The sequence below is a fragment of the Balaenoptera musculus genome, chromosome 2 (genome assembly GCF_009873245.2).
Source record: "Balaenoptera musculus isolate JJ_BM4_2016_0621 chromosome 2, mBalMus1.pri.v3, whole genome shotgun sequence".
In the NCBI taxonomy this organism is placed as follows: Eukaryota; Metazoa; Chordata; class Mammalia; order Artiodactyla; family Balaenopteridae; genus Balaenoptera; species Balaenoptera musculus.
In genome coordinates this window covers 132,408,940-132,431,735 of record NC_045786.1, presented here as the reverse complement: position 1 = coordinate 132,431,735, position 22,796 = coordinate 132,408,940, and the positions used below count along the sequence as shown (strand labels likewise).

At 36.8% G+C, this 22,796-nt stretch overlaps 1 protein-coding gene across 1 annotated transcript; it reads right to left on the bottom strand.

Moving 5' to 3' along the window:
* Positions 1 to 1,869: 1,869 nt before the first annotated feature.
* NAA30 (N-alpha-acetyltransferase 30, NatC catalytic subunit) lies at positions 1,870 to 22,325 on the bottom strand. Its single transcript, XM_036843018.1, has 5 exons — positions 22,189 to 22,325; positions 21,140 to 21,920; positions 16,232 to 16,355; positions 14,413 to 14,468; positions 1,870 to 5,404 (listed from the first exon to the last, which is right to left on the bottom strand). Exons 2-5 carry the CDS (start codon positions 21,917 to 21,919, stop codon positions 5,267 to 5,269), a joined length of 1,098 nt encoding a protein of 365 aa, XP_036698913.1. The 5' UTR covers position 21,920; positions 22,189 to 22,325; the 3' UTR covers positions 1,870 to 5,266.
* Positions 22,326 to 22,796: the final 471 nt, after the last annotated feature.

Below are 22,796 nucleotides of genomic sequence, written 5' to 3'. Positions count from 1 at the left end.
TGAGATATATTCATACAGCAAAGAGGTAGTCATAAAAATCCATCAACTAAAAATGAGCTTATTTCTTAGCATTATAAAAACCTTACATTTTTAACCCCTGCATTGTTTACATTTTTTTAAGTAGTAGAAGGTAGATTTCGGCACTTTGGTGATCTTTATTATTCCTAGGTCTTTTTCACATGAAGATTAAACACTGATTCCTATCAATAGAACGTGGGCCTTGAGCTCTTTCCCCAGCAGTGTTAACAGGCTATACCAAGCCTGGCACTCCCTTTTGCCAGGTGTTTCCCATCTCCACGCCTGCTCTTTTGATGAATTATACTTACTAGATGTCCAGCTAGAATCAAGATTGACACACCGTGGCCAGAGAACACAGGAAAATTAATCTGGTTCTCTCAGAAACAAAAACACTTGCCCTTGTATCAACATACATAATCTTCTAGAATTTAGAAAAAAAAGAAAGTGTAAACATGATACACCTCCATGTTTCAGTTTGACCACTCATAAAACGAGAAATGACCAATCTCATTTACAGGTAAAATTATTTCAAATTCATTTAAAATGAGAAGTTATTAGGCTTAATGATGTAAAATATTTTAATGCTAAAAAGATATGTCTCATCAGAAACCAATTTTTGGCACTTGAATCTCGGCACCTCTGCAACCCAGAGAACTACCAAATAATAAAAACTGAAAGGGTTGCTTTTCTCAGAATGGCTAATTCACGACAGGAGCAGGTAGAGGGGTGGTGACAAATACTGTTTCACTGTAGGTATACTCTTTTGTATATTGTTCAAACGCAATTTTTAATCATGATCCTATTTCATTCTTCAATAAATTAGATAGTAGTCTTAAAAAAATCCTTTTCAAAAGCTGCTTTCCTCAGTTATTGCTGTCTAAATATTATCTAAAGCTATGCTACCCAGTGCAGGAGCCACTAACCACATGTGGCTGTGTAAATTTCAATTAATTAAAATTAAAAATTCAGTTCTTCAATCATACTAGCCTTTCTTCAGGGGTTCAGTAGCTACGTGACTAGTGGCTACCATATTGGAGAGCACAAATAACATTTCTATCAAAAAAAAGTGCTATGGGACAGCTCTGAATCTGAAGAAAGTGCATTGTGCTATCTGCTTATGAAATTTTTCAAACTCATTTTTAAAAAGTTGCTTATAAGTATCACTATATCTCTAGGCTACAGGTTATTATTGATCTCTGTTCATAGGTGTGAAAGAACGGTATCAACTTTCTGGTCCTTATTAAGACAATTTATGAAGTATTTAGAATTAAATATAGGGCCCAAGTAAAACATGAACTCAGATATTTTCACTACATGACTATAAAAGAACAAAGTGAAGATTTGACAGGCATGATGAAAGTAATTTAGCAGTCCCAATTAAAACAGATCTCTTCTTCCACTAATATCCATAAATCTTGAAATATGAAAGAATACATAACTGCCATTTAAAGCTTCTCACAAGAATGGGACAAAAAGCCCTTTAGATATTGCTCTATTTTCCTTTGGTCTTAGCAAGGGGAAGACAAAACAAAACAAAACAAAACATTACTTAAGTATAAACAAAAAAGAGTAAATTAAAATAAAAACTGTCTTACAAATAAATTGCTATGGGACAAGGACAGAAAAACAAGTTTTGGTTTAATGCATGAGAAAATGCTCTCATTTGTATTGATAGCTGATATATGAGCTAATAACTCTGAATACTTTTAGTAAAATCAAGTTCATGTTATTTTCAAATCTGTCAGAACACAAGGTGAGAGAGATAACAATTGTGTATCACTTCTTCCAAATAACTCTTAGATGCAAGGCAGGAAGTGGGGAACAAAATAGATTGCCTATTTTTTCTTTTTTCTTCTTAGTAGGTGAAAGTAGAACAACTTGAACATAAAATGCACACAGCTGTATCTAAAAGAAAAATGCAAACACAACTTAACCATACTTTATTTGACTGCATCTTATTTAGACAGCTTGCACATTTCAAATCCCATTAAAACTCTCTCTCCAAAAGGATATGGGACAATAGAAGAAAATTATGCAGCAATATCCAGTCATCAAACAGCAGTCCAATATTTTGAGATACACATGATATTTTATAGATACTCAACTCATATCTGACGTCAATATAATTTATGGTTATATTTTTACAAACCTGAAAGCCCTATAACAATATAGCACTCATTTTAGTGATGTCATGGTGCACTGAAAAGTAACTCTGATGCACTACCAATTTGCTTTTATCTATGCTCCTGGAAAGTGATGAACTTCATGATTTTTAGACACCGTAATAAATATACACATCCAGTCTTATACATGTCAGCCAATACCATAACACAGGGCAAGGTAAAGTTAAAACATGTGACAAACAAACTTCTTTACATAGATTTGTCAAGCAAATGGGGAGGGTACTTTGGGGAAGAGGCAGAAAATATTAAAACCAATTTTTTAATAGTAATTTTTTTTTTTTAATTTTGCTGGCTTCAGCTTCAAAACTACTGTCTGGTTTATGATCTGTGGACTTCTCTAGTTTCATCTTAATGTAAGGGAAATTATAATCAGCCCACACATTAAAATGGTAGTATACCCGTTAGCTTCTTCAATACTAACATATATAGCTTCATGGTAGCATGTATAAAAATGTTCAGCAGTAGCAACTGCCAAACCAGTGTCAGTGGATAGTACAGTCAGTCTTAAAGAGGCAGCACCCCATTAAAAGAAAGTTGCACCAATTTTGCTCAGTTTTAGCCAAGTGAACTCGCTCTATCAATTTTAAATGGAGCTGTTTTAAGATTATATAAGAAAAATGAAAGCCCAATATCAAAAATTAAGTTAATGTTTGATGCTACTTCAACTGAAATGGAGACTTAATTTTGGTGCTGGGTTACCATGCTAGAGGATAAAATTTTAGTCCACTTAAGTAAACAATTTCTGCACACCCAATTAATGACATAAGGTAGACACAGATATTCAACAAACACCAGCTAAACAATATGACAACCATTTGACTTTTCAGTCACACAGTTAAGTTCATGTTTAATAAAACACCCAGTCAATTCAGCAAAATTTGGTCAATTCTGGGTGAAAAGGTCAGTAGTGATGGTTTCATTGACAATCTGCCAAAAAATTAATGGCTGAGCTAAAAATCTAGCATGTATTTACTTTAGAACTGTCCTCATTAGTGAGTCAAGCAAATGTACGTTCATCAACAATCATTACCTATGAACCAGCAAGTCAAATATAAAGTGGTGAGATAAAATTTGATAATGAAAGTACTGAACTATTTTATTAGTTCAATTCCCTCCATATTAAAAATAACAGAGGCATCATTATGACTGGTATTCCTCTAAGTGCTAGAGTCCAAATGAAGTTTGACCAAAAACGTACTCAAAATGGTCACCTGGAAAGCTGAGTATTGTGTGGTCTTCATATTTTTAATGTAACCAGTATTCTGCCCATTAAACTTTCAAGGCAATATAAAATGGAAAGAAAATGTTTTCTTTAAAAATAAGGAACTATAAATGATCCCATCAACAGGAAGATTTTATTTTCACCAAATTTATGTATCTTTATTTTAAAAATACTTGTCACCATGTTCACTTTCAAGACACTACACTGAGCAAGGAGCAGCTTTCCCTTAAAAAAAAACAAAAAACAAAAAAAAAAACATAACAAAAAGGCAACAAACTTTCCTGAAAGGGGGCTTTTACCAACTGTTAATGGAGGTAGGGTTTTTAAAAATACAGTAATTATAGCCATAAAATAAAATTCAAACCAAATCCTAGAGCAGAAGTAAAGCATATCCAAATTAATGAAAAAACAATACATTCCTACAAAACATTTTTCACAGAGAATGAATCTTTTCTTTAATGGGTACCTAGGTTTTCCAGTCAAATAAATTATCCATCACAGGTTTCCTGACTCAATTGAAAGCAATCAACTTTAAAATTAACTACATTGCACAGATTGGCCAAAACACAATGTAACTAATGAACATGGTGATGGCTATTAAGAAAACCTATAGAACTCATTCCAAGAAGAATTTTCCATTTCTCCCTTTTGTTTTCCTGGGAACTAATAAGCAAAGCTCCCCCAAGAATTTGCACAAATAAGTGAAAAGAAAATAAAATCAGTTTAAAACAGATACAGTGCACCTTGGAATTTATTTTCAAGACCAAGAAACAAAAGCGAAGCATTTTAAGAAATGGAAGCAATGTGAATCCAAACCAAGTGGGAAAAAAGTTCCAACTACTTTGTAAAAGCTGTTCCTCACAGCTTAGCAATAATTTTGATTAAATAGAATCATACCAATTTACATTAATTTTTCTATTCTTTTCCAAAAATTCCCTCACTCTCAAAAAAAAAGTGCATCTAAAACCCAGCAATTCCCGGCTTCATCAACTTTTCTCATCCCTTTTGAGTCATTTCTCAAAGATTTTCCAAGTAGATTCAACTTCTTACTGTAAGAAAAGAAGGGACTTCTACAGTAAACCACTCTGTCACTCACCTGGAAAAAGTATCCAAATTATAAAAATCTGAAATAATTTATTACCAAATTTAGAATTTAAATAAAAACAAAAGTTTGCTTGCAAAGGCCTTAAAGAAAAGGAAAAGGTAGCATGCATTCAAAAACTATAGAGATGAAGACAAATATACTTATCTACACAGGCACTGGCAGACGCAATTTAATTGTTATCTTTACTCATTGTTAAGACACACCCAACCCTACATAACATTGTTTTTCATTCACTAATCACTGAGGTACCAATATTCAAGAATGGAAATTTAATATTGAAAAAATAAAACCTAAAATTGAAGCCTTTCCCCCACCCCCTCAGAAAACTATGGCAGGTTTCGTGTGAAATGTTAGTATACTCAGAGATTTTTACAATCTACATTGGCTTTTTTAAGGAACAAAAATCATGTTCCACTTCCTGGTTCTGTGATAAAATTATCACTGTGTAAATAACAATGTCAGCAGACTTTGCAAATGAACAAACAAATCTTGGCTATCAACTGGCACATCTTGTTGGTACCAAAAGAACTCTTTAAGTTTAAAACAATCTCTTTTAATTCAGAACAAATGCGCCATGCCAAAGTGCAACAAATATTGTGCGACACTCAAATGAGACACTGACAGATAAGAGCTGCATGGAAATCACTAAATCCACCTGCAAAGCAATTCTGTACAAATTGCATTGCATGCAAAGGTCGATTCTGCATCGTTGGAAAGTTGTTCCTTGATGTCAGTTTCTCAACGCAGCCACAATTTAAGTCGCAGTGCATCAACTCCATTTAAATAGTATCTGAACAGCCTCTTATCTCGAACAAAGCCAAGATTTTCATAAAGTTTCAAAGCAGACTTATTCGTTATTTCTGTTTCCAAAACAACCTGCAAAAAAAGAGAGAGAAAACTAAGTTATAATTTTATAATATTTGAAACTAATTTATAATTTCATAATTTGACAAATCACTTATAAACAATAAGATCAAACATTTAAGAAAAAGAAACTACATTTAATTGTTTTAAAGTTGATGGTGAAAACAGTAAATATTAATGATGTACAGGAAGAACCCAGAAAAACAGTCATCAGAATTATAAAAGTCATTCTCTCTCAGGGCAAGGGGGGTGGGAACACTGGGGACATTTTCTTTTCTATTGATTTTTGTGAAATGTTTGGAATTTTTAGCAATGAGAATATATGTTTTATAGTAAAACAAAGATGAATTCGTTCCCTGTATAGTATGACAAAAAAATGAAGAAAAAAATCAACAATCAAAGATTTAAGAAAACAAACCAGTACTTGAAACTATTCAGATTGACCTCCAACTCCTATATTTTCATTAATATGTCATCCTTTATCCTGGCGACAACTACCATATTTGTCTACAGTCAAGACCAGAGTCTGAAAACTATCGTCCTTAGACCAAATATGCCTACTGCCTGTTTTTGTAAATAAAGTTTTATTGAAACACAGCCATGCCCATTGGTCTGCATGATGTTTATTGCTGCTTTCTCAATACAACAGCAGACCTGAGCAGTCGCACCAGAGACCTGTGGGCTGCAAAGCCTAAAATATTTACTATCAGGCTCTTTGTAGAGAAAGTTTGCCAAACCTAGATCAAAGGTACCAAAACTTTAGTGTACCTGGAGGGCTTATTAAAATAGATTGCTGCACCTCCCCTCCAGAGTTTCTGAGTAGGTTTGGGGTGGTGCCCAAGAATCTGCATTTTTAAAAAATTGCCAGGTGATGTTGATTGCTGCTGGTAAGGAGACGACATTCTGAGAACTAAATTCTGAGAATGTCTAGACACTATGGATATCGACACTTAACAGAGGTATTAACTTCTATCTGGGTCTTTTAAAATATTACTGAACCAGTGGCCCTGACAATGAAGAACTGATACTTTTGACTATTATGTGATGTTCTTCTACTTTACTTCTACCTTCCCCTACCAAAATATCCTCTATCCCATCCTCCCAACTTTTACATACATAGCTCTATTTGCCTTTCTATTGATTCTCTACCTACCTCACTGAGAATCAACACAGTGAGTCACAGTTACTGTCGGGATGTTATAACCCCGAGGTGTTTGGAGTGGGAAAAAAGGGCAAAGTATAATTAAACAAAGGCCCAAGTAAAGCCTACGAGTCTCTTCCTGTTCTATCGCAAGCTATAAAAAAAATCTGACAAGAATTCAAGCAACAGATCTAAATAATAGAGAAAAGACTGTACTTCAACTCATCGGATCCAAAAAACTCATGATCAACTCCTCTACAATTCCTCACATCAGTAACAAGATCTCCATCCCATCAATGCCTCAAACCTAAAACCTAAGAGTCATCTCTGTACTTCTTTCCTCTCCACCCCCCTACATACATCCAAGCATTGAGTATTTCAATTTTCTCTCTTAAATCTCTCTTAAACTGATCCTCTTCTTTCTATCCCCATTGACAATATTCTAGTCTAAGCTGCTATCAACTTTTATTATAAATACAAGAACCTCCTAACCCAAAGGTCTCCCACTCTAAGTACAGTGATGCTCATTAATTCCCTGCTTACAACCATTTATTGACTCTCTTTTGTCCTCAAGAAAACGTCCACAATCTAACAGTAATCTAAAGAGACCTAAAAGGTCCATCAAGATATGGCCTCTACCTACCTTGCTAACTGTGCTTTAGGTCTCCCCCCCCTTACTCACCACGATCAACACTAAACTTTCAGTTTCTGGAACCCACCATTATCTTTCCCACCTTAGACCTTTCACATAAGCTGTTTTCTCTGTCTGGAAGAACACTCTTCCCATCCTCCTCTTCTTGCTTTTGGCCTTAGCATGTCACTTCCAGACTGGGTAGAGTATCTCTTTCCCTTCATACTACCCCACAGCACTCGGCACTGCTCCTTGTTCAACTGTACTTTCATTCAATGTTTGATGAGTATGACATCTTCCCCAGCTGGTGAGCCCAACAAGGACAGGGATCATGGGTATCTTGTTCACAGCCATTTCCTCTGCACCTAACACACTGCTTGACAGATAGAAGGCTCTTAAACATTTGTTAATTATATATGCCCTTAGTACCTTTCATTATATTACATACATTACATAAATACGAAACAAACGAAAGTACTGCCAGGCTTTTAAATGACCAGAGTACTTAAACAGAAAGTATCATCTTATGGCAATTACCTATGCAAACAACTCATGAGAGCAAATCACACACTAATCCAAACTCTAAAAAGATCTAAAAACAAGTAATTAATAGTTCAAGATCAAGGGAAGATGTTCCTATAAAAGTTATACAGCAAGCAAACTGGTTCAAGATGAAAATAAAAAGTCAACAATTTCTCTCTGCTCTTAAAAAAATGGAATTTAATGTTCAGTAATGTATGCCATCCTCCAGTTTGGAACATCCCAGTCTGGTCAATGCAATTTACCAGTTTGGAACTATTCTCTTGAGTAATTCTTAGAATTCTGTTTTATGCCAGCACCTAATTACAGCTAAAATGTTAAATCAAAACAATTAATATGAGAAGCAATAAAGCTGCAACAACTCAAAACTTAGAACTGATTTCACAGAAATAAAAAGGAGAGCGACAGTGTAAAAAAAATAACTAATACTTTTTGAAGGCTTACTAAGTGCTACGTAAAGCATTTCACATGCATTATCTCATATTACATGCATTTGTCATAATGTTATTTTCACAAGAACCCTATGAAACAGATATATCTCTAACTTACAAGTGAATGAAACTCAAGGCCACCAGTAGAACAAGAATAGACCAGACTCCAAATGTGAACTAGAGCTTAATAGTATCCACTCTTCTGTACCTGTGATTGCATCCCAAAGTAAAACAAAGCAGTGAATGGGAGATCTAACATAATGAAGGGGATCCAAGTCCATATTCATTAATATCTAGCAATCTAAAATATTCAAAACACAGCTGAGGCTAACTATAGCTACATAAATATACACTTGACGTGTAAGTTAAGAGTTGAATTCAGGTTTGTTGGCATCCTAACAGATTAATAAAATAAAGCCCAATTTACAGAAAAACATTACACAAAGGGCTAACACTTCGGTTAAAATGAAAAGATTCTCTCAGCACACTCACATTCTCTAATCAAAGAGATCATATATTATTTGACACAACAGAAAATGCCACAAAAAAGTAACTACTTTTTAACATTTAATTATGAAATTCTTATAAACATACTAAAAGAGAATCTGGGTTTATACTGGAAACTCTCTATAAAATTATTCTTTTAGTCCACATCATGGGAATATTATATAGGAAGCCAAAGCATAATAAGGTTATTTTAATCCTAAAGAAACTTGGCCAAGTTGAATTCTACTTAACAGAAAATAAGGGTTACGGTGAAGTTCTACGGATTCCCTCAGGAACAAACTATTGTCAGGATAAGCCAAATCATTACAGTTTAGAAAGTCTTTTTTTAATATTACAGGCTAGGAGCTCCTGGAGGGACGGCAAGCACTATTTTATTGTCTAGCACCTCACAGGCCTTACATCGACAATGATGACTGAAAAATTTTACTGCTCTTCATAACATCCCTTTAAGATCAGAATCACCATCACACTGCACAAAGAGACAGATTTTAAAAAGTTAAATGACTTTCCTACAATCATACAACTATATTGACAGAAGATGGATCTAGAACCCAGGCTTATCATATCCAGTTCTTTAACTAGGCCAAACTACTCAACCAAAAATCCTTACAGTTTAAATAATTCCATTTTACTCTGTTCTTTACCTAGCAGCCACTGTTCTCACAGCCAAACTATGTTTCCAATGAAACTAAAAATGTTAAACATATAATTATTAAACACAAAAAGCTTAAAAGTCATCTTGTACATTACCAAAAAATGTATGTTATTTTGTTAACATGTAACAGGTTTATTATTGGTTATTTAAATAAATTTGGCCACTGTTGATGGGAATATAAATTGCTACAGACATTATGGAAAACAGTGTGACGGTTCCTCAAAATTAAAAATAGAACTATCATATGATCCAGCAATCACACTTCTGGGTATACAACCAAAGGAAGTAAAATCAGGACCTCAAAGAGGTCCCCATGTTCATTACAGCATTATCACAATAGCCAAGATAAGGAAACAACCTAAATGTCCATCAACAAATGGATGGATAAAGTGGTGCGCGTGCGTGCGCGCGCACACACACACACACACACACACTGTAGAATATTTTTTGGCCTTAAAAACAGAAATACTGTCAGTGTGACAACATGGGTGAACCTGGAGGGCATTACCCTAAGTGAAATGCATCAAACAGAGAAAAACAAATACTGCGTGATCTCACTTATATGCAGAAACTAAAATAGTCAAACTTAATAGAAGCAGAGTGTCGAATGGTGGCTCCAAGGGGCTGGGGACAGACAAAAATAGGAAGATTCTGGTCAACTAAAAATGTTTTAAGGTCACATACTGCACACTTAAACTCCATTAAGAAATTCTGATTCCAGTATATTTTCATCATTTATGAGTTACTTCTGAGTATTAATATCATAGTAACCATACCATAAATCTAAAAAAAAATTTGAAATTTAAATTTCCAGAGATGAAGATTTTAGGGACATCTACAGCTTAAAAAGTAAAGTACTGTTCATCATGCTGCTCCATTCATTCTAATTTATTTCCAAAAAAAGTACATAAAAGTAAATGGCCACCATGTGGGTTCATTATTTTAGGTACACAAGAAAACTCATTCATGTTATTTGTATATATTTTTCTTACTATTTCCCCTAATGTAAAACCCAAGCTCAAGAAGTTTCTCCTAGTAGCCACTAAATGTTTGGCATCCACACCACAAAGAGGAGTAACCAAATTCAAGCCAGATTAGCAATATAGGTAATGCATTTCTTATTCATGAAGTAATGAACCTACCTGTTTCTTTTTTTTGATGCTATAACTTTTTAGTCAGATCCAAATATATAGAAAATGGAAAAGATCTTTAGCTATGCTGTTTAAACATGTCTAATTCTGATATAAAAAGTTAGGAAAGTCGTAGTAAGGCAAAATGAAAAGATCTATTAGACCAGAAGAATAATACCATTGTTATTTGGGCAAAAGCAAGATCTACATTTCAACTCTGTGAAATGTACAGATCTACATTTCAACTAACCTCGGTTTAATTCACTCTGAATTTATCTTAAAATGACAAGTGGCAACCAAAAGCAATATAAACATGACTCAAGGTCATAAATAAATTCTGCAAACGGAACAGAAAGTAAAAATTGACTGGATGTGCACAGTAATGCTTCACAGAGATTTCCAAATGTATCTCTCTTAATAGGCTCATAGATTCAAAAATCTCTCTCTGTAAGATTAAAAAAACAGCAGCACGACCTAAGTAGTAGAAAATGTAATTTTAAACCCTTCCCAAATGTCTTTCTGATAATTTGTCAAAATTTCTTAACACTTTAAAAGAAAGGAAGGTTGGCCTAACTTAATGAAAGTAAAATCACATGTCAGTTATTTTATAATTTGGTCATTGTATTCTTGGAGAATCATAATTTCAAAGTTTTCCTCAGAACAATGAATTATATACAAAACTATTTTTATATATAATTACTTTTATCAAAAGGTACTTTAATAACTTGGTTAACCCTGCAGATATATATTTTTTTCAGATATATTTTTTTTATGTACACACACGCAAAAAAAAAAAAGATTGCTGTTCCTAGACGCTTAGAGAGAAAGACAAGTTAAAAACTAATTACATTGGGAGATGGGGACTGACATATATACACTAATATGTATAAAATAGATAACTAATAAGAACCTGCTGTATAAAAAAATAAAACTAAAATAAAGAAAAGAACTAGGGCTTCCCTGGTGGAGCAGTGGTTAAGAATCTGCCTGCCAGTGCAGGGGACACGGGTTCGAGCCCTGGTCTGGGAAGATCCCACATGCCTCCGAGCAACTAAACCCGTGAGGCACAACTACTGAGCCTGCGCGTCTAGAGCCTGTCCTCCGCAACAAGAGAAGCCACAACAATGAGAAGCCCGCGCACCGCGATGAAGAGTAGCCCCTGCTCGCCGCAACTAGAGAAAGCACACGCACAGAAACGAAAACCCAACACAGCCAAAAATAAATAAATAAATAAATTTATTAAAAAAAAAAAAAAAAAAAAAGAAAAGAACTAAAAAACAATTTTTTTAACGAAAAAAAAATAATTAGACAAATCAAAATTCAGAAGTCCACTCCCCACCCCCGCAAAAAAAGAGGCATAGATAAGATACTGGAAGCACAAAACTGATCATTCAACCAATATTTATGAACCATGTACTCTCTCACAAATGCTATGCTAAGTACTAAGAATATAGCAGTAAACAAGAAAAGGTATCTCTGCTCTCAGTGGCTAAGGCACAGTCTCTGAACAAGTAAATTTAAGCATAGTAAGTATTACAGAAAGGGAGGTCAAGAAAACCACAGAAGGTGCAATTGATTCTGTCCAGAGGATCAAGGAAAACTTAAAAGGAGTTGTTGATATCTGAATTGGGTCTTAAAGACTGAGAAGCATTTTAATAAGCAGAGGAAGACCAAGAAGCTACTGGGTCTAGCAAATACAAAGTAGTTACACTGGAGTGGAGGGGAAAGAAACCAAACCAAACAGGATGAGATGGTAATATAAGGAAGTAGAACCAACAAACACTACCATCAAAAATTACAAGGGTAAAGAGGATAGAAGAGTTTGTTGCTTATACGGTTTAAAACTCGATGAAAGGGAAAGTGAAAGCCTAATAAAGAGTAAGCAAGAGTTCTGTGCCTTTCTACAGCAAATCCTTTATCTGAACAATATGGGGCACAGATAACCAATTTTTTTAAACCATGGAAGACTTCCCTAATCCAGAGGCAGAGCTATTCAAACTGCAAAAACCATCCACTTAAAACCATACAACAGAAATAAGTTCATGGAACTATACCCATTTCAGTCTAAGATTGAGTAAAACTCATTGCTTGAAAAGAAAAATGAATCAGAATTTTAGGCCCACAATGAATAGTTCTACCATAAAATGTATCACTAATTTAGGCCTTAACCTTAAGACTATAACAATATAACCAAAATCTCATCATTCCTCAGAACTTTCAAAGAAAAACCAATACTATTTAAACATTTGATCAGTTAAGGTAAAGCAGACTACCTGTCTCATAGGCAGTAACTAGGATAACTCAGAAAAGGCTTTCATAAGGGACATAATATTCCCTCCTTATAACATCCCTGTTCACTGGGAACCACACTACTCAGTAGAGGATCAAAACATGGTCTTATCGTCCCAAAGATTTCTCCGAACTGTTAAGCAGCTTTTGTGAAGCCTGACTTCTATTCTTGATGAGCTGTCTAAGCCAATACAGCCATGGTCCATATTGGACTTACACTCACGAAAAAATGTGTATTCAATTTTATACTCAAATTTTAGTTACCAATGATGTAGATAATCAGGCCCACTGTACCTTTTACTTTTTGAAACTAAAAGCTGTGAATATGAGATCCTTTGCCACGTGTGACTTTTCTTATTTGGGGTAAAAAAATTAAATATCCGTAAATCCCAGGATGTCTTCCCTGTGCCCAATATGTCTGTAGGCCTTCTCATACAACCACCATTTAGTGTGATCTGTCAAACTACGAAGTATGAATGTGGACAAGGAGCGTGAGAGTACTCTGCAGGACACCTGTATTGACATGGAATCCTGTTCATGAATCACTGTTAAGTAGAAAAAGCAGTTACAGCAGAATAATAACTGTGATTTCATTTGTATAAAAAAGTATGTGTAAACATTTGCATTCACATGTGCTTAGAAAATGGGAGGATGCAAACTGCAAGATTAATAGTAGCTATAAGTGGAAAGAAAGATGAAGAGTTGAAAATCGTGAAGATGGTAAAAGAAAGGACTTTGCACCCCAAATACACACACACAAATAATGATGGTTAGTGACTGTGAATAAATTTTGTACCAAAAAAAACCCACTTAAAAAAAAAAAGAAAGTAACCAAAAGAAGTTACTTATTGAAATCAGTCTAAGAAAAAAATTACCGAACTTCAAGTATTTTGAGAACTCTCTAAGGCACATTTGCCCTCCAATAATAAAGACAAGTGTTAGTAGTAACGCTCATAAAATTACTAGCACGACTCTGGTCCTTCTTAGTCACCACTGTTATATTAAAGATATCTATACTTCCCTAGTTTATACTTATTCCCTTCCACATTACATAATAGTAAATCTTAACATTCCCAACCATCACTATTACTTATTGAGCACCTACCATATGTAAAGCACAGTGCTGCAGGATACAAAGAAACCACCTGCCTTCAGGCCTTACAAACAAGCTGTAGAGAGAAGATGCTTTTATGCTAATTTACAGATAGCTCTACATTTAAAAAGTGGTTGTCTTTCCCCCCTCCAGCCTTATTATTTAATGCTGAGAGATTTTGTCAAATGTGAAATGTTCTTCATAGCTCACAGTTGGCCCACAGGAAAAAAAAAAAAAAGTATTATTTAGAGAGAAACCAAGGCCAATACACAAGTAAATTACAGTAAGGTTTATAATAAGAGCTACCTTAAATGATTTAACTGATAACAAATCAGAGCTCTGAATACCAATTATTTACTAAAAATATCTAAAATTTTACCTTTACATTCTGACACAAATTTTAGCTCCCATTATCATCTTGAAATTTGTTCTAGGTCAAAATTCATGTGATTTTAAATGGAATATAATTTTCAGCACAAGTTACATTTGTATAATAATAGCTTGCAATGAAATCTGCAGTACAATTTATTATGGGCTATTTATAAAAATACCCAGTAGAATACAGCCCAGGATAAAACGTCTTAAACATTTAGGAAGACTTACCTCATCACAGTCTCCTTCAACCATAGCATATATAGCTTTCTTAACCAAGTTAGTACCTAGAATACAGAGCTGAGTATTAATGAAGTAAAAAATGTAATTAGTTTCTTAAAGATACCTAAATTATAATATTCATAAGCAGCAAAGAAATGTCAAGTGCTGGGTTCTACCCTGAATGCGATACACAGATTATCTCAAATTAAGTGGGAAAAAAAATTTAGACTTAAAACTGAGAGGCCAATTGGACCTATGCATAGCAATACAAGTTTCCTCTTGAAAGACCTATCTCCTGATATGTATCCTTTTCTCAGGTGTAAATGCTATTTAATTCCAAGAAAAAAGGTAAGATACAGCCAGAGCAACCCAGGAACTTCTTCAGCTGGTAAGAACTCACTCCATGACCTTTGAGCCAATCTTGCCAAAGATCACACCAGAATTGCTGTGACCCAGAGTGGGCCCAAGACACTGTGTTAGTTTCCACAAACCTTATAGTAAGCCTGGGCACACCAAATGATGTCAGTGGTGTGTCTGTATCCTAGTTTAGGGTCAGATATACTTAGCACATTAAAGGGAAAACAAATGCTAAATCTGATCTTGAGAGAAGAAATCCAAATTTTCTCTCTCAATTTTCAAACCATGAACACAAGCAAGCACACGTTACATGGGCCATACAAAATATGTCTGAGGGCCAGGATGCAACCTTCAAGGCGCTGGTTTCTGCCCTCTGAAGTAGCCAGACAATTTGCCTATCATTTGCCATGAGTCCTTACCAGCTCTTTTTAATACATCAAAGACTCAAACTTGGCTTGTATAACAAGCCCAATTCATTAAACATCTTAGTGGCAAACTGTAACACTATAAGAAAAGTTGGCTGAACCTAATGTATTAAGTAAACCTATTCATAATGACTTCTCATGATGTCTCAGACTGTGTGAACCAGTCTTAAACTGGACATACACTCATAGTTTAAAAAAGAAAAACTACAAGTGACAAAACTGCTAGTAATTAAATACTGGTACAGGCATCAAACTCTTTTTTCATGAACACTTACTTAGCTTCAGTACCTCTCAGAATTTGCCATGCTCAGACAAGTGCTTGTCTACCTGATCCTCCATCTTGAACAAACAGCCAGTAGGTCTTAGACACTATGACAGCAGTTCTTAACAGGCTTACATCATAGCCACCTGGGGAAATTTCAGCCCTACTTCTAACAGGACAAATAAGATTCTCAAGGGGAGGGGCCTAAGCATTTGTTTTTAAGCCACCCAGATGATTCTAATGACCATTATAAACCAAGAGTATAAGATTAACTGCAAATGCCAGGAAAGGTAGCCCAGAAAAGAGATGAGTTTGGGAATAGTAGTAAGAAACAATTCTCCTTTCTCCTGGTCCTCGCCGAATTGCTAATATAATGTTTGATGACTAGTACTAAATAATGGTAACAATTTCTCCATAATTTTGCTTTGATTGAGGACCATTTAACCCAAGTACAGACAGCTGCTTGAGTGCTGTGATCAAGCACGCTAATAATGCTATTAAAAACTGCAGAACTTAGTATAATGCAAAGCAGTTTGGATGTGATCAAAACAATGTCTGGAGATGAAAACTGATCACCTTCTAATTGTTAGAAAGATAATCTCTCAAATAATTAGACAGTAATAAAGGACACAATTCATTTTAAAAACATTTTGAAATAAAAGCAATCAATTTTCTTCCCTCAGCTTTATGCTCATTTCTACATACTATTTACATTTAAGTCTTCTGCTTCAAAAAAAAATGAAAAGAACTTAGGCATTTTTTTGTGACATAATATTTTTCTTACCAATGCCATTTCTCCTGTATTTGGAATCCACCGCTAACATGGCTATATAACCTCTGCGGAACATCTTTTTGTGCATATCCAACTTGCAAACGATGGCACCTACACACTCCTCCCCTACCATGGCCTTAAAAATAAACAAACAGTTACAAAGAATACATTGCCATCAGGTATTGCACAATTACCCACGGAAACAGCAGCCAACCACTGGTCAGTGTTTTTGCGGGAGGAAGAACTAATGAGAATTCTAGCAAGAGAGCAGTCACAGAAGCGTCAGAAATCTAAATCCCAGAACTCCTTCAAATGTTCTAGTTTTAAAATCTTTCAACATTCTTTAGGACATGAATTTCTTAGGCTCATTATTAAAGCCTAGGGGGAAAAAAAAAAGCAAATTTCCACATTGTAAACATTCAAGTACTTTATGAGGTGCTTATAATTAGGTACAATAAAGAGGTACATGTTTAAGATCTGGGAAATGGGAAACGTGAAAGTAATTTTTTAAAGAAAGTCTTTTCATTAGATATCACAAAATATTACGAAACTTATCAACAGAGTACTATAAATTTATATTTAATTATAATAAAGTTTTAGTGAAAGACAGATATAAGACATAATATTTATACCTGAATAATAGTTAGATTTTGACCAGGGAAAAAAAACCTAAAAGAAAAAGGATTATTTTTAAGGTATTCCTTAGATCCTACCCAAGGGGTTTTTGTTATTGAAGGACTACAAAAACTAGATATACGATGGTCTCATTTTTAGGACTCTCCTGACAGTGTGAGTCATTGCCATAAAGCTCACAGAATATCTAGAACTCAAAATCAAAGCTTCATATTAAAGCAAAAGCTGTAATTTTTAGAGCTTTCTATTTTAATAAAAATGTACAGCCTTCCAGACAAAGATTACTTATTAAATAAAAGCTAACCAGCCTCCACTTTCATTAAAATTTCCAGTATCACCATTGAAAATATGTTTTTCAAAAATTCCATCACCAACAAAAAGTTCTAGTAAATATTGTATTCTGGTAAATATAAACAGGGCAATAGTTCCAATTGCTTAATAATGTGTCAGACAGAAATACTTGTTCGCTGTAAAGAGCCCTCATAAAAAAAATATGAAAGCTTCAAATCATCTCTTAATAAAATTAACTTTTCAGAAACGATTTCAACAACAAAAACCAGGAATGGGTTAAAAAAATCAGTAAGCAAAGCCCAATTTACACTTAATACCTCTCTTATCTTGAATCTGTTGTGACTTTTTTTAGTTCATCTTTCTGTAAATTGATTAAAAAGCCTTTTTTTCAACTGTGGAGAAATCTTTAGGCAAGATAATTCTAATCCATTTCACGCAAGCCTAAACTAGGTCAGGAGGGCTATTAATTTTATTTATTTATTTTAATTGAAGTATAGTTGATTTACTTTGAAGGGATATTAAATTCAGCAATCCACACTAATTCATTTCTGTTTAATCAACACAATCCAAAATTATTTGGGGTCAATAAACCTCTAAAATTGTTATTTCCATTTTCATTCATGATAAATCAATCTGGTTCTTTCAAAATTCTTTTGAAAAGTAAAATTTCTTTCTGTATTAAGTCCTGAAACATATACAAAAGTTGCCTGGTTGAACAGCATTTTCTGATTTGAACATAACTTATTTCAAATAGATGTGTGTGGTTGTGTGTGTGTGTGTGTGTGTGTGCATACATCAGAGATGAGAGGTACATTAAAAAATTTTTGACCTGACCTCATAAGCTAGGAGAAATGGAAATCTATACAAATCTATGATACAAAATTATAGGACACCTACACTTCACAGTTAATAAACCATCCAAAAGGGGAAAAAATTAAAACCACTAGACACAATATAACTGGACAATACTTTCAAACTGGATAGGCATTTCAAACAAATCTTTGTCCTCAGACCAAGAAAGTAATAAGCAAACAAAGTATTATATTAGTTCACTCTTAGACTAGATTGATTTCTTACTAATCAAGAATCTATAGGAACAAAAATCAAGTTGTACACATCATTTAAAAATAAAAGCCCAATATACGATTCACTGTTATTAGTAAGATGTTTAGTGAGGAAGGCCAATTCTGTATTTTTTCCTGATAAATTGCTGATGAATATACACTTACAAGAATCACTGAACTGCATGTTAAGGTTTTACAAATAAAAGCTTCTGCACATACATTTGGAACTCATGCTATTAAAGTGTGTTCTTTTTTTCAAGGATAGGAACTGAAAAATTCCAGGCAAGATTAAAATTGAACTCTACAAGGCCAAATGCTTGTCAATCTATAAAACTTGAAAAATATAAGTTGTGTGAAATACGGATTCCCAAATTCCAGAATATCACAAATAGGAAAACAGAGGAATCTGGAAATTTAAATTTAGAATAAGAGAAGTACTATAGTATATCACTGGTAATAAGTTTAAGAAGTTCAAAAAGGCACCAACAACTGAAAATACCATGAACTCAAAAGAGACAGAGATAAATTAGTTAAGTACAGAGAAAATGACAGTGCCGCCCATTTGTACAGTACCATACTTTCACATCTGTTACAGTTATTAGGAAGAATCATTGGAAACTGTCACTTTTGTTAGTCAAATATGGTCAAGTATTGACGATTTTCTAAGGTTCAACAGCATATATTCCATTTGATCCACTGCAGGTTACTCATGGAAACCAGGAACATTCCGGAGATTTCTAGTCTCTTAAGATCGATGTCTGCAAGGACAACTACTCCTTGGTGAAGCATAACTTGGTGACACAAGGATCTTGGCTGAATGACTCAAGGGTATGTCATTTTTCAGCTTCTTAGTTGCTTCCATAATGACAGGCCAGGAGACCTGGGTTCTAGCTTTACATCTCCGGACACTAAATATCTGGAGATGTGAACATTTTAAGTCGCTCTGGTCTTTAATTTTTTTTCATTAAAAAAAAAAAAAATGAAGCTGAACTAGATTATCTCTAGGATCCTTTATAGTTCTAAAATAGTATGAATTGAAATAAACATACACTTATATTTGTTTTAAATTAGTTCTCATGAGAAATTCAGATTTTTTAAACGCCAATATAAAGGCCCCAGTTCCAAATGGCCTCTGATTGTTTAACTATTGTTTTATGTTCAATATCTCCAGATCCATACTTGCATTAGTAAACCTTACAGGTCAACCACTTGCGTATTATCACAATTTCTAGATATTCAGAGTTTAATGTTAAACAAACTGGCTATTAAGGGTTAAAGTTCAAATTAGCTGTTGAATTGGGAGGAGTCTATGTAAAATCAAACTAAAGTTTACTAATATTCAGTTTATCAGAGTTTAAAATGGCAGACAAGTTGAGAGAGGTCTAGGTAATACCAGAACTCAAAAGTTGACTAATCATCACACATACACAACTATTTTCTGGAATTAACAGAAATACATACACTATTTCAATTTAAAGTGTAACTAAATTGTACGCTTTTGTGAATTAACTTACAATTAAATCAATCCACAATCTTCAGAATTTATAATAGCATTTGATATGACATTTATAATAATGCTATGAAAACCATCTTCCCATATTCATTTGACACAGACGTGTCTTAGAACTTCTATTTTGATGCAGCGATTAGAATCCTGTAAGAGCAGTTTTGTAGAATATAAAATAGGTCCCAGTTTAAACAAACATACTAAACTGAAGTTTAGCAAAGTGAACGCAGAAAATAGCACAGCTACCATTATCAACAATACTGAGGTTGTATTTTCAGATCACCACCAAGCTATAGAATCAAAAAGACAGATTTCTAAAGTATTGTCAAAGCATCTTACAGGGAATTAGTAAATGCAATTAAGTCAATTCTAAAACAATAAATAACGGTAGTGGCTTTTCCCTTCACATATCATAAAGCACTCCTTAAAAGCATGTTGTCTTTCTTCAATAAAATTCAATGGAAACAACATGCTTGTGAGTACATGATACAAAGCACATACCTGTCATCAATATTTAAGTGAAAGGTTTCATTGACTGAAATTGGTCAATATTATTGGGAAACTATTGGTACTACCAGTACTACGTAAGTCAAAAAAAAAAAAAAAATTATTCAGCTTGTTTGGTTAAGCCAAGTCTTTTTTACTCATAAATTAAGGAAAAAATTTCTGTCAACTATATTACACACAAGCCAGCAATAGTACTAGAACTTAAGCATATCTATGACCAGCTTCTTTAAAAAAAAGAAAAAAAAACTGGATTAGTAACAATTTCACACTTAGTTTCCTACACTCCCAAAAAGGGTATTTTGTTCAAGTTTCAGGAGTCTTTCAGCCACCAGAAGTGTTAGTAGCGCCTTCTGCAACCGTGCACCAGAAAGCAAGCTGGCTACAACTGCTAACTGCCCTGCTGAAGTAAAAGGAAACAATCTCCATAATTATGGAATATGCTTCTAAGATTTAATTCTCCAGTGTGGCCACAGCAAGTTTACTGACAATCATGTTCACCAAAACATGTTTACGCATACACTCTTCCCTGATTATGGCTGTAATTGAGAGATTAATAAGGTCTGTATCCGAACAGAACCCTGTTCAAATTAAATGACTGCAAAGTGCTTTGAGGATGAGGGAGGATAATTAAAGACGGTTAAACATGATTATAAGCTAATGTAAACAGGATACAAGACCCCCAACATGCATCACACAGGCTTATTGCATTTACATCAGTATCAAGTTAACCCGGATCATGAAGCCTTACCTTCAAAACAGTTTCATTAAATAATGAGGAGTGCATACACGCACTTTACATCACGTAACGTACTATGAAATGCAGGATACATCCACTGCCAATCCAGCCCTCACACTCCCTGCCCCGCACGGCCTCGATCTCTCTGCTGGGTTCACCCTTTTTTCATTCCACCCACTTACCAAGAAGCACAGCTGTGGCCAGTTGTGGATAAAATATCTATAGGTATAAATGGAGTAGGGTTCAGACAGATCTTTGGTGATCAGTCTCATGATATCGGGCATTTGCAGCTCGGATTCATATCGGACATAACGTATAGTCCGATCCTCCCCAGGCTCAACCTCCCGGCCTGAAGGGCTTCTCAAACTGCAGCCGGCGGTCAGGGATGAAGACAGCAGCCGCACCTGCTCGTCTTCCTCCTCCCCCTGCTCCGTGCCCTCCGCCAGTCCATTGCGGGCCGCCGCGGGATCGCTCGCCGCCGCTGCCTCTGCGGGGCTGGGGAGCGCAGTTCTTGCATTATTGGGGAGGCAGGGAGGGGGGCTCTCGCCCGGGTGTACCCCGGCTCCTTTTGTGGCAGTCGCTCTGGGGCCCCCGGCGGGGATGGCCGTGACCGTGGCCGCCTCGGCCGCGCTCAAAACCTTGCTCTTGAGCGAGGCGGCCGTCCGGAGGTGCCGCAGTTCGGGGTTGATCAATCCGTTGAGCTGCAGCTGCTCCTGCGGCGGCTGGGGGCAGCGGAGGCACGGATGCCCCTTGGCCGCCGCCGTCGCCTCGCCGCCCGCCGGGCTCCCGCCGCCACCGCCGCCGCCGCCGCCGGCTTCGTGCTCCTCGTCGTCCTCCTCGTCCTCGCTGCAGCAGGCGAGGGCGGCCCCCGCCGGGAAGGGGCAGCGGGGCTCGGCTGCCGCCGAGGCCGGAGGTGCTGGTGGTGGGAGGAGGCTGCTAGGCCCAGGCGGTACCTCCGCCATCCTAGAGGAGACACAGACCGAGAGGGGAAGCCATGAGACCCGGCCGACGAGCGCGGAGCAGAGGGGGCGGGGGGCGGGGGTCGCCGAGGGTGTGGGGGGGAAACAAAGGCAGAAACCGTCCCTCACAGAGCTGGCGCCCCAATTCCGCGGGCCCCCCCCCAACTCTTCAGCGCCGCCCAGCTGCTCAGCCGGCCACCGTCCCCGTCCGCCCGCGCCCATCCGCCAGTCCTGTCACCCGCGGCCCCTCCCCGTCCCCACCGCAGGCTCACCCCGCACAGGTCACCGCCGCCACTGCCGCCACTCCTCTTCCTCCTCGGCCGCCGCCGCCTCCCGCACCGCCGCGGCTGCCTCCACCGCCGCCAAGGCTCACCCTCAGCCGCCGTCGCCGTAAAGCGCCTCGGCTGTTACCCCGGGTAAAGTTTCCTGGGCCTGGCTTTACGACACTTCCCTGCCTGCCGGCTGCCGGGGCCGAGGGAAAGGGGCGTGGAGGGAGGTGACCTGTGGAGGGGCGGGGACGAAGGTGTCTCCTACGGGCCCCGGGGGAGACCGCGTGCTAATGGGTGGGGCTGTAGGGCGGGGAAGTTGCAGAGGGCTTTGGAGTCACCAGCTCCCAACCCACTGTCCTCGGCCTTGGGGCTCAACCCGCGGATCTTGCAGCGCGAGGCCCGGGAAGGATGGGCGGGACAGGCGCTCCCACGGAGCTGCCGCGAAGCCCGCCCGCTCCGGGCCTGCTGCCCCGGCCTTGGACAAGTCTCCTAAAAATGCTTTTCCTCAGCTGTACAACGTTTAACCTTAGCTCTGACCGGGGGTGGGGGGAGGGCTACCCGCGTCCCTTAAAAATGGAGCAAATCTGGAGAGAAAAATCCCTGAAAAGAAG

Excerpts from the sequence above, each read along its gene's own strand:
- NAA30 (XM_036843018.1), bottom strand. The coding sequence starts at position 21,919 with ATGGCGGAGGTACCGCCTGGGCCTAGCAGCCTCCTCCCACCACCAGCA. Across the intron at positions 14,469-16,231 it reads ATACAGGAGAAATGGCATTG|GTACTAACTTGGTTAAGAAA; the intron begins GTAAGAAAAATA and ends TCTGTATTCTAG. Across the intron at positions 5,405-14,412 it reads TTGAAGGAGACTGTGATGAG|GTTGTTTTGGAAACAGAAAT; the intron begins GTAAGTCTTCCT and ends CTTTTTTTGCAG.